The sequence below is a fragment of the Miniopterus schreibersii genome, assembly GCF_964146895.1.
Source record: "Miniopterus schreibersii genome assembly, chromosome: 9".
NCBI lineage: Eukaryota > Metazoa > Chordata > Mammalia > Chiroptera > Miniopteridae > Miniopterus > Miniopterus schreibersii.
In genome coordinates this window covers 7,265,936-7,283,613 of record NC_138118.1, presented here as the reverse complement: position 1 = coordinate 7,283,613, position 17,678 = coordinate 7,265,936, and the positions used below count along the sequence as shown (strand labels likewise).

At 43.3% G+C, this 17,678-nt stretch overlaps 1 protein-coding gene across 1 annotated transcript in view; it reads left to right on the top strand.

Annotated features, from left to right (window-relative positions):
• LOC308562203 (maltase-glucoamylase-like) overlaps nt 1-17,678 on the top strand; it is a 75,283-nt gene that overhangs the window by 13,925 nt on the left and 43,680 nt on the right. Inside the window, exons 2-13 of the mRNA XM_081148056.1 lie at nt 530-656; nt 2,469-2,557; nt 9,527-9,647; nt 10,652-10,761; nt 11,282-11,433; nt 11,989-12,160; nt 13,840-13,939; nt 14,174-14,286; nt 14,584-14,709; nt 15,757-15,888; nt 16,040-16,156; nt 17,010-17,123. Coding sequence (XP_081004182.1) covers nt 530-656; nt 2,469-2,557; nt 9,527-9,647; nt 10,652-10,761; nt 11,282-11,433; nt 11,989-12,160; nt 13,840-13,939; nt 14,174-14,286; nt 14,584-14,709; nt 15,757-15,888; nt 16,040-16,156; nt 17,010-17,123 — 1,473 coding nt within the window. The remainder of the gene's footprint in view (nt 1-529; nt 657-2,468; nt 2,558-9,526; nt 9,648-10,651; nt 10,762-11,281; nt 11,434-11,988; nt 12,161-13,839; nt 13,940-14,173; nt 14,287-14,583; nt 14,710-15,756; nt 15,889-16,039; nt 16,157-17,009; nt 17,124-17,678) is intronic.

Genomic DNA, 17,678 nt, shown 5'->3' with positions numbered 1-17,678 from the left:
GGAGATCGTGGTTTGATTCCTGGTTGGGGCACATGCCCACGTTGTGGGCTTGATCCCCAGTGGCAGGCATGCAGGAGGCAGCCGATCTATCTCTCTCTCTCATCATTAACATTTCTCTTTCTCTCTCTCTCCCTTCCTCTCTCTGAAATCAATAAAGAGATAGTTAAAACAAACAAACAAAAAAACAAAAACAAAAAACTTACTAGCTGACCCTGGCCAGTGTGGCTCAGTGTTCAGAGCATAAGCCCGTGCACCAAAGGGTCATGGGTTTGGTTCTTGGTCAAGGGCACATCCCTGGGTGGCGGGTTTGATCCCTAGTCCTAGTTGGGCGAGTGTGGGAGGCAACCGATCGATGTTTTTCTACCCCCCCATCTCTTCTACTCTCCCTAAAAATCAGTGGAAAAAATATCATAGGGCAAGGATTCACCAAAACACCAGAACAAACAAAAAACCTTGCTAGCTGAATAATAAATATCGGTAGGAAATTTAAAATTACTTTAGAATCTAAAATTGTTTTCTCCTTTTATAGATGGCGAGGAGGAGGCTGAAAGGCTTTACTCCGCTGGAGCTGATGCTCACTGCGCTCCTGCTTACTGTGTTCATCATCACGATTCCTCTCTTTGTGCTTTCTGCCCAAGAGTCTTTGAAACACAAAGGTAACAAGGAACTCGGGGGTTCTTCCACATGTCGCTCTTATCAGAGAGAAATCCTCGTAAATGGCAGGGAAGGGTGCTTCGTGTTCTTTGCCATGATGGTGTGTGTGCGTGCGTGTGTTGTATGTATTGGGGAGCACCTGACTATGGCAGGGAAGGGTGCTTCATGTTCTTTGCCATCACGGTGCGTGTGCTGTATGTGTTGGGGAGCACCTGACTAAACTGTGGCACCTCAGCAGGGATTCATGGTAGGCCTAAGTTCTGACGCATTAATTTCCCAATTAGCGCGGTGCAGGATTCCACAACTGACGTGAAATATATTTGCCAAATTTCATTGACTAATTAATTCTAGTTCTGTTAACAATAATAATTAACAATAGTAATGAGCAATACCCTTATAGGAAAGGCAGTCAAATAAGCATAGAGTCAATTAAAGTATTTTAGGCCAAAGTTTGGTTTCCTTAACAAACATAACAACTACCAGAGTTATTTTATTAAAAGTTAATTGTAAAGTACATGATTTATAACCACTTTGCTGTACGCCTGAAACCAATACAGAATAATATTGAATGTAGACTCTGATTGAAAAAAATTAAAAATAAGTTTACTGAACTGTTTTATTCTAAAAGAGAGGCTGGATTAAGCTGAGTTACCCATGATCTCTTACCCTTCCAAAGTCAATGAAGGGTCAGCCTGTGGCTAGAGGAAACATTCTTGGCCCTTCATCTCAGTCTCAGTCCTGGCAATGTCTACTTTCATGGGAAGTCAGATTAAGTAGCCTCAAAGTCTGTTCATTCCTTAAAATCCTGTGGTTGGAGGTGGAACTCGAGCCCATATGCAGAAACCGGCACAAATACGGTTCTTTTAATCCAGCACTTTTGAATTGGAAAAATGAAAACTAATTAAAAGCCTCATTGTTTCAGCTTAATGTCGTTATTACTTCACTGCAGCATCTTAAAGAAATCTCACCTCCTCATATTAGGATGCATAAAACATGCCTTTTTACATTTTATTCATTTTTAAATCTGAATCAAAGCCCTTGGGCTCCCTTGACATTTTATGTCAAATGAGCCTTTATGTGTCTGGAAGATTGCCATCACTCAGAAGTGTCCCCGGCCCTGAGGGATGGCCCTCAGAAGGCACTGCCTGTTGACTGAGCGAGCAGAGCTGAGGTTGCTGGGATTAGAGTGGTGACACTCAAGACTACAGCATATACCAGGCATGTTCCGTGTGCAGACCTATGGCGACCCAGCCGCTGGGGCGGAAGCAAAGGACAGGAGCAGAGTCTGCAGACTTTTCTGTAAAGGGCCAGAGGCTGAATCCTCTAGACTCTGTGGGCCATATGGTCTGTGTCATAGGCCTTCATTCTGTCATTGTAGCACAAAAACAGACACAGGCAATACACAAAAAACAGTGCGGCCGTGTCCCAGCAAGACTTCATCTAGTAATCAGGCTGTGACTGGATTTGGCCCCACGCCGCGGTTTACCAACCCCTGGCCTACAGAAGGAAGAGTCAGTTTGTGCCTTGGTGAGCTGCTGATTGAATGCGAGTTGGACTCCTTGTTCTTACAGCGCTACCCCACGGGGAGGGCCTCGGTGACAGACGGAGGTGACGCAGGTGTGCATGGAGGCAAATGCAGTCGGCAGGAACAGAGAGGCTTTATAAAGCAAGTGCATTTCAAGGACATCGCAGTGAAGCCCAAGCAGTAGTGGAGTGCATATAACCAGAGCCACTGAGAACCATGGGGCTATGGAAGGCCTGTGATTTTAGGTCTGTCTGACGGTCACTTATATTTGCTTTTGGGATAATCCCAGGTCCTGCGCCAAGTACCACCCCTGCCGAGTGCCCCGTGGTCAGTGAACTGGAGCGAATAAACTGCATCCCGGACCAGACACCCACGAAGGTTTGAATTCTGGGTCTTGTTTTCCTCGATAAGTTTATGCTTTTGGAGAGTTTTTTGTTTGTTTTCGTGTTTTTTGTTTGTTTTCTGTTTATCACTCCCGGAGGGCTGTCCACATTGCAGCTCTTGGTGGCTCGGGCAGGTTAATCCTGTGTCCAGGCCTGTATGATAGGACAGTTCAACTTTGGGAGAGGAAGAGCTGGAGCGTACTTTTGGGTTGACAGATTCAGCAAATAAAAGTGCAGGCTGCCTGGTTAAATTTGAATTTCAGATAACCAGTAAATGTTTTTTTAGGGTAAGTATATCCTCTGCAAGACTTTGGACTGACTTATACAGTAATGGTTTTGTCTTTTATCCCGCAACACCACTTGGTTGCTAGTTCTCTTGGATTCTGTTACTGCCCATTTCTTTCCCTTTCTCTGTCACTCTCCCTTTCTCTTTTTGCAACTCCAAAGGTTCTCTAGGATCTGCAATAAAAAGCCAAACCCATGCGTAAGACATTTAAAGTCAGGACAAAGCGTCCAGTGCCATGCTTGGGAAGATGCTCGTAAATGCCAGATTAAGATAGTGCAGGCATCTGGCTGTTTGCTTCAGGGCCGTATTTCTTGCTCAGCAGCAGGAGTCCAGCTAAATATGATGGTTATAAAATATACCGCACCTACCGTATCAGCCACCTTCCACGCTGAGAGTGAGAGAGAGCAAAAGGCAGCCCCTGAGTGAAGTTCACCGGCGGAGCGGCGCCAGGCACAGCAAGGATGCTTGCTGCAGGTGACGCTCGGGCACAGGGCACTCACGCTTATCTCTGTGGCCATCCTGTTGTCAGCAAAATGGGACAGTATGTGCTGTCCTTGAGAGTTGATACTTTGACTTGTCTAAAAAGATCCTAGTACCAAAAGCCTTTTTTTTTTTTAAATTTTCTTTTTTTCCCTTCTCACACATCTGGGGGCTAGAAGTCCAAAATCAAGGTATGGGCGGGGTTGGTTCCTTTGGAGAGCTCTGAGAAGGACTCTGTTTCTTGACTCTCTCCTAACTTCTGCCAACAGCCATCAGTTCTTGATATTCCTTGGCTTATAGCTGCATCACTCTAATCTCTGCCTCCATTGTCACCTCCCTCCCCCCTCCCCCCCCTCTGTATATACATCCAAATTTCCCATCCAATCCACCAGTCATATCAGACTAAGAGCCCACTCTACTCTAGTATGACCTCATATTAACTAATTACATCTGCAACAACCCTATTTCCAAATAAGATCACATTCTGAGGTGCTGAGGATCAGAATGTCAACATATCTTTCATGGGGACACAATTCAGCCCATCACATGGACAAAGTCACAGAGGTGGGAACTGTGGAACATGGATATTGTTATAACTTGAGCCTTTGGTATTGAATGAAAAGGGTTATAGGCTGAGCCAGAGAGAAGTTAGGCAGCAGAGAGAGCACAGATGAGAGGTAAGTCATAGGATTAGATGGGCCGGGCCTGTGGGGAAGCTGGAAGTTAAGGCTGAGAAGGCAACCGGAGCCAGATCAATTTGGAGTAAAGAAAATGCCTAGGAAATGCAGATCGGAGCAGAGTGATGGGACGACACTAGTTAGGAAGCCCCGAGGCTGTGTTGAAGGCCAGAGAGAGGTCCAGTCTGATAGACAGTTAAGGATCAGGAGCTCCCCAGGACAGGACAAAGCAGTGCCTGGACCGGCTGTTGGGGGCACAGCAGGGCCGCACACCTGCTACAGTGGGTGTCATCCCAGTTAGACCGGTTTCCCTTACCAAGACTCCTGCTGTGTTCACGCGCCTTCCTTCATGTGGCATCTTTCCCTGACCTTCCCTTGGGTCAGGGTACAGACTTGCCTGACTGGGGTAGGAAGAAATGAGGCCGAAAAGAAAAGGTGGGTTTAGAATGTGCAAGACCTTGGGAGTCAGGTGTCAGAGGCTGGGTTTTGATACACAGCAGCTCGGGGCCGCCGTTTGAGGCTGAGCGGAATCATGTCATGAGAAACAAGGAGAGCCTAAAAAGCTTAGGAATAAAGGAAAAAAGATGAGAGGAGAAGGGAAACAAAAGCACTTCAGTACGGGACCAAATGCTACAAAGTTTAGCATTTTGGATTATAGGATTGGTTCAGCTACATATATCGTTTTTTTTCTTGTCATACATTCTAGTAGAGGAGATAAGCTAAGTAAGTAAATGACTGGGATATAAAACAAAAACTCATATGATCTGAAAGAGATATTGTGGGGATCAGAACCCACAGAAGATGTTATTATCAAGGAGAAGGTAACAGCCTGGAATTACAGATAAGTAGGATTTTGACAGAGATGGGAGGGATGGAAAGTGATTTCATGATACAAGAGATGATGTAAATTAAGTGACAGAAGAGGAAATTGTGGGGCACATATATGACAGTGAATGGCCCACTATGGCCCAGATCTAGCGTAGGTGCCAGAGAGGAGAATGTTTGAGACTGTAGCGTAGATTGGAGCTGGACCATAGAGGACCTTTAATGGGCTGCTTTGTCAGTGGGAATGGGAAGTTGTGGTCTAGACCTGTTGTGCCAGAACAGGATGCTTGGCACACTCGGTGTGCGGCAACCTGATCCATCCCCTTGGACTTGCCCCTGTCATCGTGTGTTAGGAAACTGGTTGCTCAGAAGCCCACCCAGAGGACCAGGGCATCCTCAGTCTGTTCCCTCTCCTACCACACCTACCCCTTCTCGTTCCTGGCTACTGGTAAACCTCAGATGTCATTACTGCCTCCGTACTGTTTACTCGGTGTTTTATTATAAGAGCTTTTAGTAAATGCTGTGAGGTGAACTCCTCAGCTCCTCACCAAATCTGCTTTCCCCTCTCAACTATGAGATTCCCGGTAGTAGTTCTATCGTGCTTCTAGTCTCTGGGGCAGAAACAGCAGCACTTTTGCCTGGTTCTCTCCTTTGTCCCTTTGACCAGTGTTTCATGTGTTTTAAAACATTTTCCTTTACAATATTTTCCAGAACAAGCACCTCAATCCTGTCCTCACTGTGACCACACCAGCCACTGTCACCTCATTCTGGGATTATTCCAGTGGCCTCCCTGCATCTCTTCTGAATTCCATTTAGCCCCCCATTTATTCCATTATATGCCTGATTGAAACTGCTGTCTTGAATGTCTTACTTTTATTATATTTCTACCTAACTTGAGCACCTACAGCATTCATGACTGTATATTGGGTCAAGTTCAAACACTTCACTGTGTTGTCTAAGATGGGTTCCAGGAGAGTGGGCCTGAGTGAGTCACCAGCCTTAAGTGTCACAGCTCAGAAACATAATTTATGAACCATACCTTGAGGCAAGATGGATGGTCCAAAAAGAGCCAAAGTGTGAGTAGCCTAAACCTGAACAGGAGAAGAAATTCTCAGCTCAGTTATAGCTGCTGATATTGCCCAAGTCTTTACATGAGGCCCATTTCTAGGGGAACACCCTTCCTTCATAGGACACCAGCCACTTCTGTTCTCAGTCCCCTTTGCTGATTCCTCTTTCTTTCTCTCTCTCTGTCTCAACTGAGGTATAATTGACACAGAACATTATGTTAGGTTCAGGTGTACAAAGTAATGTTTTATTTTAAAATTTGTATATATTGTAAAATAATCACCACAATAAGTCTAGTTAACACCCATCACCATACATAGTTAACAAAATTTGTTTTTTTACTGTGATTAGTACTTTTTTCTTTTAATGATTTTTAAAATTTATTAGGGTGGCATTGGCTAACAGGATCATATAGGTTTCAGGTCTGGATTTCTATGTCACAAAATCTGTATAGAGCACTGTGTGCCCACCGCCCAAAGTCAAATCATCTTCTGTCACCATATATTAGGTCCCCTTCATCTCCCACCCTCCCCACCCCCTTCCCTCTGGCAACCACCAGACTGCTGTCTGTGTCCATGAGTTTCAGTTTTATATCCCACATATGAGTGAAATGAGTACTTTTAAGATCTACTTTCAAATATGGAATACGTAATTGTTAACTATAGTCACTGTGCTGTATGTTACAGCCCTATGATTTATTTATTTTGTGACTGGAAATTTGTACTTTTTGATCCCATTCATGATTCCTTCTTTTCTCTATAACTTCTAAATATAGCAAAATCTTTTGTCTGTCCACACTCAGTCCTTTGATGATTTCATCCAATGTCATGTCTCTAAATGGTAACCCCTGTGTGCCTAGAGGTGATGTGATGCCTCCAGCCTAAGTCCCGTTCCTGAATCCCACATTCATCTATGCAACTGCCAAATCAGCATCTCCACTCAGATGTCTAAGAAATACCTCAAAACCAACACGTCAAAACTGAACTTTTGATCTCCCACGCTTGTGTACACACTGAAACCTGCTTTTCCTGTAGCCCCACCCATCTCTATAGTGGCAACTATTAACCTTTTGTCCCTTGCATTCAGAAAATATTACAATTTTAAGAAGAAAATAAAGGATCTAATAGAATAGTAATTAACTTATTTTCTACTTAGTTCTATAACTTTTCTTGGATTTCTACCTAGATATCATGTCTGAAAATAATTTGATTTTATCTTTTCAGTCTTATAAATTTTCTTTCTTTTCTTGCCTTATTGTATTGTTAGGCCCTCCAATATAATTTTAATTACGGGCAGTCATAAACATGGGTCGCCTAGGGTTTATTGTTCCTGGTTTTAAAGGGAATGTTTCTAATGTTTCACCATCTGGTAGACACCCATTATCCAACTAAGGAAGTTATAAGTTATTCCTCATTTGCTGAGAATTTTATCATGAACAGCTGATGCATTTAAATGATTATATGGTGTCCTTCCTTTAATAAGTCATTGTGAGGAACCACACAAGTGGATTTTTAATATTAAAGGATCCTGGTATCTCTGCAAAGAATACTACTCTGTTGCTATCGAGCATGCTGCTGATTTCTGAAAAAGTCACACATCCTTTGTCTTTTAGGCCTTTGCATTTATGTTCATGGATGAGACCGGGCTCTAGCTTTCCTGCTCCTTTCGCGTCTGACTTTGGTCTAAAATACTTCTCTGTTTCTTCTCCCCTTGTTTAAGCGTTAAGAAGCACCGGGGCTGGAGGAGCACAGGACTTGGGTAGAGCAGAGCGTGATTACGTCTTAAACTGTCTTCAGGGCCTGGCTTCCACTTGTGCGTGCAGTTCAGCCCCTCTCCCAGTGTTGGTGCCGGAGCCCATATAATTATGTAAAAAGTGAACTGTCTTCACTTTTTGTCTACTGTATCAGTTACTAAGGGAGCTCTTTAAAAACATGTCATCATGTATATCATCCTTTTTGATTTTCCCTTGTCATTCTTAAAATTTTTTCTGTATTTCGAGTCTTTATTATTAGCTGTATGTCAAGTCTCCTGGTGAATGAAACCTTCTATCATCATGTAGTGACTCAGTGTCTCCTTAATAATGAATTTTCACTTCGAGCCTATTTGTCTGATATTTCTTTAGTTAACCAGCCTTTGGTTAGCACTCTTCTCATGTGTCTATTTACCCACTTTTACTCTCAGTGAGCTTCAGTTTGGGGTGTGCCTCCTTTCAGCGACTTTAGCTGAATTTATTTATTTAAATGCAATCGAACTATCTTTATCTTTTAAACTACGTATTTCAAACATGGTGATTGACCTGACAATATTTTTTCTAAGGTTTCATTTTGCGTTTTCCATTTTTTCTGTTTTTTATCTACAGCTCCTTACCCCCTACCCTCATCTACATGTTTTCTTGCCTTAAATTTTAAGATGTCTCTGAAATTTTAATCCTCATGCCCAACTTAAAGGGGCGTATTTGTGTCTTGGGTCTCCTCCTTGTGTGCCTTCAGTCTAGCTCGGGTTGTCGTGTTTTAAAGCTTCTCTCTCCACGTGTTTTCCTGGGTTTCACGTACTGTTTGCTCTCTCGTTTCCACGTGCTGTGCTCTGCTTCTGCTCGTGGCTGCTCGGCAACACTACTGGGGCTGTGTGTTCAAGTTGGCTACTCTTTGATCTCTGCCCTTTCCAGCTCAATGAAGAAATTCTTCAGCTCTGGGGAGCATACAGAAGCCATTGCGCTGAACACCCTTTTCAACACCTTCTCTTTTCCTGTTACACTGAAGTTTCATCTGAGTGGGTTTTTAAAGAAAAAAGCAAAATCTGCTGGTTGAAGTTGAGTTCACAGGGACACCTGACCCCACAGCAATATTAGCCGCAGATGGACATAGTTTTCCCATCCTTAATATTGGCTATTGGAATAAAAAATTAGCATTTGAGTAAATGTAATTGTTCATATATGTAAGCCATATCCTCCTAAAAATGTGTTCAACAGATACTCACTCCAGACTGTAGAACAAAGGAAATGGGTGGGAGAGGATGAAGGTTTGGTCCTAGCCTTCTCAATCTCTGAGTGACCTCTGGCCAGTCACATCACCTCCGTGAACCTTCACCTCAGGGGCCTCCGGTTCTTCATCTGTACAGTAGGGTAGCAGGATGTATTAGTTATCTATTGCTGTGATGCAAATGATCCCTAAACTTAATGTAATATGCACATGTAATGTACATTTAAAAGTCAAAGCAAAATCGATCTTAAAGCTTCTGAATAAAATTGATTGCAGAATGTCCCCCCCCCCCCTTTTCTAAAAGCCAAAACCTATATCTATGAAGCTCTAACTGTAATTTTGAGTTACTGGTGATATACCTATATTGTAGTTTAGAATATTAAATACATTTATCAGTTTTATTGTGATGACACATATGGGCTGCATTGTGGTCCCTAAATTGTTATATAAGAACAATAACTGGAAAGGACATTTGCCAGAAAGACTGGTTTTGAGTACAAGCTCTGCATTGACGGGGACATAGCGCGGCTTCTCTAAATATCAGTTCCTTTATTTGTAAAATGAAGTTAACGGTATCACAAGTGCAAATTATATTTGTAAATGACAGTGTTCTAGTAACAAATGGAGTTACTTTGGCTGCATTTCTTTTTCAGGCCACGTGTGAGCAGCGTGGCTGCTGCTGGAAGCCCCAGGGACCCATCAGTGTGCCCTGGTGCTACTATTCTAAGAGTCATGGCTACCAACTGGAAGGCAGCCGTACAAAGACAAATGCAGGTAAGCCCGACCAAGAGGCAGGCTCTGGACCCCCCAGGGATGGGCTCTGTTGGCCCCAGTGGAGAGCCTCAGCGACATGCGGAGATTGCTGGGTACAGCCACACGAATGCATGCGACCGAAGGTGGACTAGAATTTATTTTGGCATCAAGGAAAAATCACTCTGTCCTGGGACTTCGGGGACATACTCTATTCATGGCTCTCCCTTCAGGTACCTTTGTAACCTTGCAAAAACATCATCACTTTTCTGGTCCCCAAGTTTCTACTTTTTAAAGAGAGGGATTTGAACTCAGTAATCTGAGGCTATTTACAACTCTAATATAATGCGATTTTAACGATGTGAAAACAATTCCAATGTTTTCGACATTTTAGGAAAGTTAACCAATGTCTGTGCATGGAATAAACATCCCCTCTTTTCCCTCCCACCCTAAAATGCAGAGCATACTAATGACCACCCAGGGGACCACAGGAGGGGACTATTGTGGGGAGGCTCTTAGAGTAAAGGAAGAGTCATACTCCCCATCCGGAGGCTCTCAGCCTGTCCTGCTTTTCTAAGGTCTCCCCTCTCACCTGGCTTATGTAACTAGGGACTTGGCATCGATGTATATGATCACCTGTAAGGTAGCATTAAAATAACCGGGAAGGAATATTGTATATATACAGATGGAGGGCTGAGAGTGTAAAGGGTATGTGATTAACACAGATGGGCTGGTGGAATGAGAGTTAGGCCTTGTGGTTTCCAGTCACATTTTGTAGAAAGAGAGGCTACATTTCTTTTTGAGCCTATATTTCGTATTTTTGGATAAGGTGATGACAGTACCTAGCTTCAGATTCTGGTCCAACACTGTATAAGTTCATGTTGGGGGTATATGCCTATATCTTCCCTTCTTTGGGGAAAACAAAGGCTTTTCACCAGGCCCTTTGACATAAAGGTCAGTTTTTATGTGTCTATTTTTTGCGAATGTACGCAGCCAACTATGTAAACCTTTCTCCTTCTCTGCATTAGGATTCACAGCCCAGTTGAAAAGGTTGCCGTCTCCATCCCTGTTTGGAAATGATGTCAGCAATGTCCTTCTCACAGAGGAATATCAGACATCTAACCGTCTCCACTTTAAGGTTGCGGATTATTTATTTTTTAAAAAAAATCTGTTTCGAGAGGTTCTTTCCTACTTGATAACTGCAGTTACTAGAAAATAGAAAATTTTGCTAATGGAGGTGTTTTCCTCCACTGTCATTATTCTTACTTAGTGCCTGTATGCCCAAGGCATCCATAGCCCTCCTTCAGTGTGATAACTTCCTAAATAGATATTACAGAGTTTCCTGGTGAGCTTTGGTTGTCATTTATTTGCCCTTAATACCATGTGAAATGTAGTAGGGAGGGAACATATTATCACTTCTTTGAAAGTTCTAGAGATAGTCCATATCTTCAGACTTGGAGTGTATATTTCTATCTAAGGGCCAACTTGTGAATTTGATGATATAATGTATACATGTACCATAGACATGCTATTTGCATTAATGCCTGAGTTCCAGGACCATGAGCACAGACATTGGGAAGCACTGGTGTTTGGTAGGGATGCTTCTATTTTGAGAATACAGAGACGTTTTCTTTCTCTTCCTTCACCTCTCTGGACAGTTAACTGACAAAGACAATGAGCGGTATGAAGTGCGCCATGAACATGTCCAAGCCTTCAAGGGAAATGCTGCCTCTTCCCAGGCCTACGAAGTCCGCGTCTCCAGTTCACCATTTAGCATCCAAGTGATCAGAAGGAGCAACAATCGTGTCCTGTAAGTTTGCAAAACCTACCTGGGGAACTGAGTAGGAAGGGGAGGGAGCATCGCCAGCCTGAGGAAAGGTGCATTTCAACAATATTTTTGAAGGCTGTGAGCACCTGTTGGAGACTAGACTCTCCACTTCCAAATGAACATGCTTTTTCTCTGCCTGCCTTCCTTTTCCCCCCACCCCCTTTTTTTTATTGTTACTAAACATGTATTATAGACCAGTCACTGGGCTATGCCCTTCCCCTCTTTTTCCCTTTCATTTATCTAATCACATTCTTCCACCAGTAACTGTTTATGGAACTTCTACTCTAATGTAAGAATAGGACTCAGGCCATGTGATAGGGTGTCTGTGGGACAAATCTAAGAAACCTGCCACATGGTACCTGCCCTCAAGAAGTCCTAATCTCTTGGCATCCACAGAAAAATGTCACAGGAGGGCAAATGGGGCCAGTTAAGTGGGGGTATTGAGTCCTTGACACAGAGAGGCCGCTTTTCCAAGCAGAGCTGTGTTCTCTCCACCCCACTTGCCCACCCGTCCCCGTGTTTTCTATCTGCGTCTAGGCTTGACTCAAGCATCGGGCCCCTCCTGTTTTCTGACCAGTTCCTGCAGCTGTCCTTCCGACTGCCCAGTGCTAATGTGTACGGCCTGGGAGAGCAAGTGCACCAGCAGTACCGCCACGACATGGCCTGGAAGACCTGGCCCATCTTCGCCAGGGACACAACCCCCAATGGGGTAAGCTTTCAGGATGGCCGCTCTTCACTAATAGTGGAGCCTCGTTCCTGAGGGTCACTCCCAGCAGTGCAGCGTAATGGTTAAGACTAGGGTGCTGGGGTGAAGCTGTCTGGGTCTGAACTCTGGCACTGCCAGGCACCAGTTACGTGGTTCTGGGCAAGTTACCTCCATGTGTCTTCAGTGTTTCATCTATAAAATGGGGGCAATATACTTATCTCATAGGGTTGTGATGGGAATTAAATTAATTGCTACATATAGAGTCTCTAGAAGAGTGTCTGCCACATAGGAAGTGCTCGGTTAAAGTCAACTACTTTTCATTACCTCTCCCTTTTGAACGAACTAGTTCTGGAGGAAACATTACTGACATTGACTCTGCACAATACGTTTGTTCTGATCTCCACATGAGAGGCTGACCTTTATAAATCACCAAATTACCACGCTTGTCAGCAAAACAGGATAAAATATCAACTAAAATACGGTAGTGATCACTCTTTGTAAGTTTGGGGCAGTGAAAGAGTAGAGTTTTATTGTTGTTGCTATTAATTTTTCTTTTTTTCTTTTGCTTCTTGGTTTTGACAAAGCAGAGGTCTTTTCTAGGCTCAGCAATCAGCCACTTTCCTGACTAAGCGGAACCAGAGGCTGGATGAAAAGGGATCATGGAATAATTTATTGTCTATTTTTATGCATTATTACTATTTACCAAAAGAACTTTGAAAAAAAATAAGTATAATTTACTCCATTTAACAGATGAGGAAACTGAGGCTCAGAAAAGCCAAATAAGCCCCCATTTAAAAAAAAGTTTGTAAGTAACAGAGAGAAGATCTCATCCCCAGCCTTTTGACCTTAAAGCCATGCTCCTTACTATACACATGCCTATCAGAAAGACAGAAAAAGAGAAAAGACGTTGAGTCAGAGCAGCTCACCGGGAAATGGCTGGTGATGGCTCTTGATTAAGGAGTCCTGGATCCTTGCTACTTGAAGTGTCCAGCAGGGGCACCACTATGTGAGAAGTGTGGGTTCTCAGCTCCCTCTTCTATCTACTGAATTACGATCCACATTTAACTAAAATTCTTATATGATTTGTATGCACACCAAATTCTGAGAAATTCTGTGCTAGAGCAGTGATTCTCAAACATGACTGCAGATTGGAGTCACCTAGGGAAAGTTAACAAACCATCAATGCTTGCTTTCATCCACAGGGATTCTGTTTTAATTGGACTGGGATGCAGCCAGGGTTGGGAACTACTGTACTCTTCTAAGGTCTAAAAGACCTGCTCAAGTTTTAAAGCCTACTGTTGTAAAGACTAGGAGACCAGATATCTCAAGGAGACCTCCATCTAGTTGCACATTAGAAAGGTGCCTGACTCATATTAAGGCTCGAAGGAGCTTTTGCAGGTGGGGTTAGGTCAGGTAAGACAAGAATCTTTGAGAGGAGAGCTCTTGAGAACTTCAGGTATCACAAGCTCTCAGGTGGCTCATTCAATGAGGGAATACTTTTTCACTTGGTTAGCATCAACCAAATATTGACCTTATATTTGCAAAGTTTAGTTGTGTCTTTCACCATGAGTTCCCTGTCATTTACTCCCACGATTAACACCGGTTTCCTAAGTCATTTCTGGCCAAGTGGAGTTTAGACTACTTAGATTGTAAATTTGTGGTTTTTTATTGTCTTTCTGCAGGATGGAAACAACTTGTATGGTACCCAGACGTTCTTCCTGTGCCTTGAAGATGCTAGTGGATTGTCCTTTGGGGTGTTTCTGATGAACAGCAATGCCATGGGTAAAGGGCTGAAGGGATATTCATAAAAAAAAAAAATGCATCAGAGCAATCTCCAGCCCCTTTCTTACAGCATGGTGATAAAAGGAATGGAGCCCTTTAGGAATGGCTGAGCCATAGCTTAAGGCCTTGTGTTGACATACAGTCACCATGAGTAAGGGTTTCTGGTCTAAATCTTTGTAATTATTACTCTAGAATAAATTTTAATTTGTATTTTCTTCATTTTTAATCCATCAGAGGTTGTCCTCCAGCCCACACCAGCCATCACTTACCGCACCATCGGGGGCATTCTGGACTTCTATGTGTTCTTGGGAAACACTCCAGAACAAGTGGTCCAAGAGTATCTACAGGTAAACTTATATCATGACAATGACTGAGAAAATCCTAAATAGCGCAAAGCAAGTTTAAAGTGCAATTGTGACTTATGAAAATCTGCTGTTATAAGTAGCTGTCGTAAATCTGCTATTGCCAATTCATTCTACCCTCAATGATCTATAAGGAGACCAGGAAAGTAGACCAACAGTCTAACATCAATGAGAAAGTGTGTTGGAAAATGGAGTATGTTTTGTGCCCTTAAACCAACGCTTAGTAAAGGTTTTATTAAAAATAGGGCATTTTCTAATTTTTATTTCAAATATTTCTTTCAGCTCATTGGACGGCCAGCCCTACCTCCATACTGGGCCCTTGGGTTCCAACTCAGTCGTTATGACTATGGAACCCTAGAGAACATGAAAGAAGTTGTGGAGAGAAACCGGGCAGCACAGCTACCTTATGTAAGCGAGGTTTTAAAAAATCCTCCAAAAATAAAAGAGTGCCCTTGGGGAATAAGAATAATTGTTTATAATTTCTCCCCCTGAGTTTTTAAATATATATATAATGTAAAGACTTTTATGGACTTAGAGTGGTAGACTGTTTTGTTGGGCCAGCCATTCTTTCAAGGAACTGGTTCTTTATAGTAGGAACTAGTACTTACAGACCACAATTATGGGGTTAGGAGGCAATCTGTTGTCTCTTTTTTTCATATCACATTTTTATTAGTAAAGTTTTCCTATGCTTATTGTATTAACTACATTTCATATAATGCATTTTATTTACATATTGCATTTAATTCTCAAGGCTTTTCCTAGTTTAAGTGAGCAAAAGGATACATGTAATAAATATTGTTATGTTTCGAATGGCTAAATTTGAGTGTGTCTGTTGTATAATGCAGAGTGAGGTTTTACAAGTGACACAAAGGGAAAGCCGGCTGGTCTCTGGAATAATCCTCTCCTCTCCCTTCTCAGCCCCTTGGAGGCAGACACCTAGGTCTTAGAGCAAGAGTCAATTTCATTCTGGCTCCACTATTTTCATGCAGGTTCAACTGGGGAAAAATAATCACCAAAGAAGCCTTGAAGTAGAGATGCAACACCACAGAATGCGGGTGGCGAAATGAGGGAGAAGACAGCCCCTTCCCCCGTTATCTTGTGGATGGGGCAGAGTTTAGGGCGCCATTCTGTTTCTGATAGCTTTAGTGATTTGTTGCATTGTTGTGGTTTTTTTGTTAGATTGGTTCTTAGTGCCACTGGCCAAGCAACAAGGTGGGATGATAGGTTAGCCTGATTCCAGGGGTGGGGTCAGGCCTTAGGGAAACAGTGGAGCATTTGCCTTGGAGTTACCATTGGAAAAAGAAGCACTCAGAGGCCAGGGACTGATTAAGGACCCTGTTTAGAGCCCAGCACAGAGTCAGTGTGCACCCTGAATAATAACAAGGGAAGTTGGGCTGACTCATTTAACCGGGAAATGCCCAGGCACTAAGCGGCAGACCTTGTGTGCTCTTTCAGGATGTTCAGCATGCCGATATTGATTATATGGATGGGAGGAAGGACTTCACTTACAACCCAGTAGACTTTAAAGGCTTTCCTGAGTATGTTAAGGAGCTGCACCGCAATGGACAGAAGCTGATCATCATTGTGGTATGTGCCATCCTCAATTACCCTCAAATTCGGGACTTTCTCTTTCTTGTCAACACACCCAGCTCCCCTTCTTTCGTTCCCCAATTGCCGACCCCCTTTCAGTGCCTCTAACTTAAAGCTCGGTCTTTCATTGCCTTTTCCCCCTTCCTAGGATCCGGCTATCTCCATCAACTCTTCCTCAAGTAACCCCTATGGCCCCTATGAAAGGGGTTCAGACATGAAGATATGGGTCAATGCTTCAGATGGAGTGACTCCACTTATCGGGGAGGTAACTCAGTGCCGGAGCTGGGGGATGGTGGAGGGGCTGTGTGTGTGTGTGTGTGTGTGTGTGTGTGTGATTGTTTTGTTTCACATTTTCAGGTGCTTTATGTATGCTGGGGCTAAACTTTCCCTGTCCTTTTGTCCCCAAATACCAACCACCCCAGCTCTGACATTCCCTTCACAGCCAAGTCCCTTTACACAGCAGCCCCCATGGTGATTACCCGCTCCCTCACCCGCATCGGCCGACTGCAGTCTGCTTCCTTCCCCATCACTACCGCTCCCGCTCTGGCAAATGGCCCCAGTTAGCCGCTAACCGCAAATCCAGTGGACTGTTTCACCCCTTTTTCTTACTCGATTTCTCTATAGTATTTGACAAGTTTTACGACTTCTTTTTATTTGTTCTTGTTTTCCATGAAGGTGTTACCTGCTGGTTTATTTCTAATACCTCCGCAGACCCAAGCACCTAGCTTCTGAGGGGAGGCGGGTAGGAAAGGAATAGAGAAGGGCAGTGGATGACCAGAACCCGCAATTTGTGATGGACCAGCTGAAATGTGCACAGCACTCTCCCTCACTTATCATTCCAGAAGAGGGAGCAGAGAAAGTGAGAGGGAAGGGTGAACCGGAGCTGAAGATCAGCAAGGACTTAACCAATTTTTTACAAGGAGTTTTTCCTCAAGTGACTGTTTGAATCCCCCTGACACTTATTCTAGGTATTTGTGGTGCTTCACATTCCTGAGAACTTGTGCTCAGGCCCCTCTGTTGCCTTGATCATATTAGGAATTTTTTCCCCAAAGGACTCTCCTTTACTCTATATTCATTTAATTTACTCTGATTAAATTTTTTTTTTTCTTCTTATGCAGGTCTGGCCTGGAAAAACTGTGTTTCCGGATTACACCAACCCCAAGTGTGCTGTTTGGTGGGCAAATGAATTTAAGCTTTTCCACAATGAAGTGGAGTTTGATGGGATCTGGATTGTGAGTTCTCAATGTTTTGATTATTAGGTGACTAATATTCATTAGGTGACCATATCTATGTCTTGGAGCATAGTGGGGAGAGAAGGAGCGGAAAGCAAGTATGTCAATAATTCTAAGCATTTCCTATTTTGTGTGTGTTACGTGTGTTGAGTCAGCTCTGACTCCTGGCGACCCTGTGAATGAGTGACGTCCACAATGTCCTCCCTCAACAGCCCTGCTCAGTTCCTGCAGACTCATGCTTATGGCTTCTTTCATGGAGTCAATCCATCTCATCTTTGGTCTTCCTCTTTTCCTGCAGACTTCTGTTTTCCCCAGCATTAATGTGTTTTCCAAAAAACCCTGCCTTCTCATTGTGTGTCAGAAATACGACAGCTTCAGTTTTGTCATTTTTGCCTCCAGTGATGTTTCAGGCTTAATTTTCTCTTGTCGATCTTTCTGACGGTCCACGATATCCATAGAGTTTTCCTCCAGCACCATATTTCAAATGAATCACTTTTTTGTTTTTCTTATCGGCCTTCCCCCCTGTCCAACTTTCTCATCCATACATGGTAATTG